Genomic DNA, 2,557 nt, shown 5'->3' with positions numbered 1-2,557 from the left:
CTGTTGATTCTATTCCAAATTAAGAGCTACAGGGGACTATCTCTTAATAACTAATGTACCAGCTACCTCATGGAACAACACAGAAATGAATTCTCTGAGAAAAACTAATCTAACATTTATCGAATCCATGAGCAATTAAAGCAGCAAAATTTAAGGTTTAATGCTAGCAATACACCTCAAAATCGTTCACAACTGATATGCTAAAGAAACACCAACCAGAAATGATTAGGCCGACACCCCTGTATCTACGGAGGCATACATGATTAAAAGATTTCAGTGTCAAGAAAGAGAAAAAAATTTTTACTGATCCGTTAACTTAGAACAAATTATTTGCTAACATATAAAGAAAAGGACACAAAACTTTGATCTTAATCGAAGAAACCACTCTGGTTCAAGATTGCAAGAAAAAAAGCCTCATCAAATTGAATACAACCCAAGATGTCTAGTTCGGTAAACACTTCATCAACTACTAGTCCTTAGCTTAAGAATAAGATTCCAGATGTGTTCAAACTACAAGAGTACAAGCCCTAACTCTGATGGTTTCAGTGCATGTTTTACACGATAATTGTAAAGATAATAATGAAGTTGCCCGTCACCTGGTCCGAATTTCAGCTCCTTCAAGAAAGATTCATTGTGCATAATATCCAACGCATTGAAGACGTCATAATCCCTCTGTTTAGCCACGATCAGAGCATCATTCATCAATTGCAGCAGTGGAGTCTTTGTGGAGACATTATAGTACGAATAAGCTGCCTTCAGAATTGAATGGTTCTGGTTACCCAAGATGGATGATGGAAGAGTGTAAAAGCTGCAGAAGTCGGTAATCTCGTGCGTCTCTGGGCTCTCAACCAAGTAACTGTCCACAACATTCTCTGTAGGGAGAAGCCAATGTTCAACATCGTCTTCATCAAAATCAGGAGCAACAATAAACTGGCTTAAATATTCCCTAAGAAGCCGTGTAACTGCAGGAACATCACGAAGCTCCATTTTCCTAAATCCTGGAGTGACAGTGGATTCAGGTAACTTATAAAGCTTAATGGTCCTGCTCATTGTCATACGAGCACCCAATCTAGAGAAACCCACATCAATAAGTTTCTTGGGGTTCAAAGACCTATGCCAATACTGACAAGTCGCTATTGGTGTGGGAAGCACAACTCCAGCAGTATAAGCAGCTTGCCAAATATTCTCCAAGTGAACCCTCCTAGTAACTTCCTTGATCATAACAGGAGCCAGCCTCTTCGACCTAAGCTTCTTATGAACACACAAGAAATTAATCTCAGCCTTCATCACAACCACATCACCGACCCTAATCTTCGCAGGAATACCAGTAATAAATGCAACAAGCTTCTTACTAACTTTCACACGAACACCAATATGCCAGCTCTTGAAATAACCAGGAGGACGAAGTGCCCATCGCAGAAACTCCTTGGAGTAATTGAACCTAAACATATTCTCATCATCCTCAACATAGTTATTCGTCAACAAACTATAAACCTCAGCACATGTTTCTTCCGAATCGATATCACAAGTAGTCCACTCATACAAACTCGGTAAATTATAAGGTTCTTGTTTCACTTCAGATACCGGTGTTGGTAATTCAATTGGACCTTCAGGTAAACTAGTATCTCCTAGATCTTTAAACTGCCCTACAGGTTGTGTTTCCCAAAACTTATGTTTCTTACCTCCTACAGTCAATGTGTCCTGAACTTTTTGCGTTATCGCTTCAATCGCAGCAGCATCATTCTCGTTAACCACAACATTCGAATTCGATGAATTCCCAATTTCAGAGCTGATTTCTAAGTTCTCTCCATCTCCATTAGACCCAACTGTTGAATTGTTTTCAGCCATTTTTTTTTCAATTTTCTTACCCTAACAATCAAATCAGAGCATTAAAATCAATCATATCTACGAATTAATCATACACATACAGAAATTACAGAAAAAAATCGAATAAAAACTCGAATCTAAGACAGAAATCAGAGAAAAAACACGGAAAATTGCAGAATTTGGATGAGAAAAGTAATAACTTACGGATTAGGAGTTGGATGAGAGACGATTGGATGAGTACCGCAGCTAGCAAATCCGAGTTTTCAATCGGAGATCTCTCTGAGAGGAAAAAAATTGGGGATTTGATTTTTGATAATATTTTGGGAGGGATCTAGGGTTTTTAAGAAATTTGGTGAGAAGTTGTTACGGTGTGGTCGTGGTTTAACGATGTGGTTATACAGCAGAGGTTGATGAGGGTTAGTTGGGTTTTTGAGATTGGGGATCTGTTTTTGACGCTGAAGATGATGTTATGTATTGTATCTTATATGTGTTTGGGTGTAGCTTGAAGTTGTTCTGGTTGCGTTGGAATCAACGGCTGGAAAAGCATTGGAAATGAGGAATATTGGGGTTCCCTGCTCCTTGGATAAAAATAACGAACCCATTACCTATTGCTGAAAGGATAGTTCCAGACTTCGTCAACCACATGGCAATTTGTCACTGGTTCTTTGGATCAAACTAAATTCAGAATTTCAGATAAATATGGATAATGGTGGACATATTATTGGGCTCA

General features: G+C 38.6%; 1 protein-coding gene across 1 annotated transcript; it reads right to left on the bottom strand.

Annotated features, from left to right (window-relative positions):
* Positions 1 to 277: 277 nt before the first annotated feature.
* LOC113294828 (glycylpeptide N-tetradecanoyltransferase 1-like) lies at positions 278 to 2,174 on the bottom strand. Its single transcript, XM_026543203.1, has 2 exons — positions 2,032 to 2,174; positions 278 to 1,869 (listed from the first exon to the last, which is right to left on the bottom strand). The coding sequence occupies exon 2, from the start codon at positions 1,846 to 1,848 to the stop codon at positions 511 to 513; it is 1,338 nt and encodes a 445-aa protein (XP_026398988.1). The 5' UTR covers positions 1,849 to 1,869; positions 2,032 to 2,174; the 3' UTR covers positions 278 to 510.
* Positions 2,175 to 2,557: the final 383 nt, after the last annotated feature.

This window comes from Papaver somniferum, chromosome 7 (assembly GCF_003573695.1).
Source record: "Papaver somniferum cultivar HN1 chromosome 7, ASM357369v1, whole genome shotgun sequence".
NCBI classification, from domain to species: domain Eukaryota; kingdom Viridiplantae; phylum Streptophyta; class Magnoliopsida; order Ranunculales; family Papaveraceae; genus Papaver; species Papaver somniferum.
Note: the sequence above shows the minus strand (reverse complement) of the source record. Positions and strands in the feature narration are given on the sequence as shown.

Coding starts and splice junctions, on each gene's coding strand:
- LOC113294828 (XM_026543203.1), bottom strand. CDS start 1,848: ATGGCTGAAAACAATTCAACAGTTGGGTCTAATGGAGATGGAGAGAAC.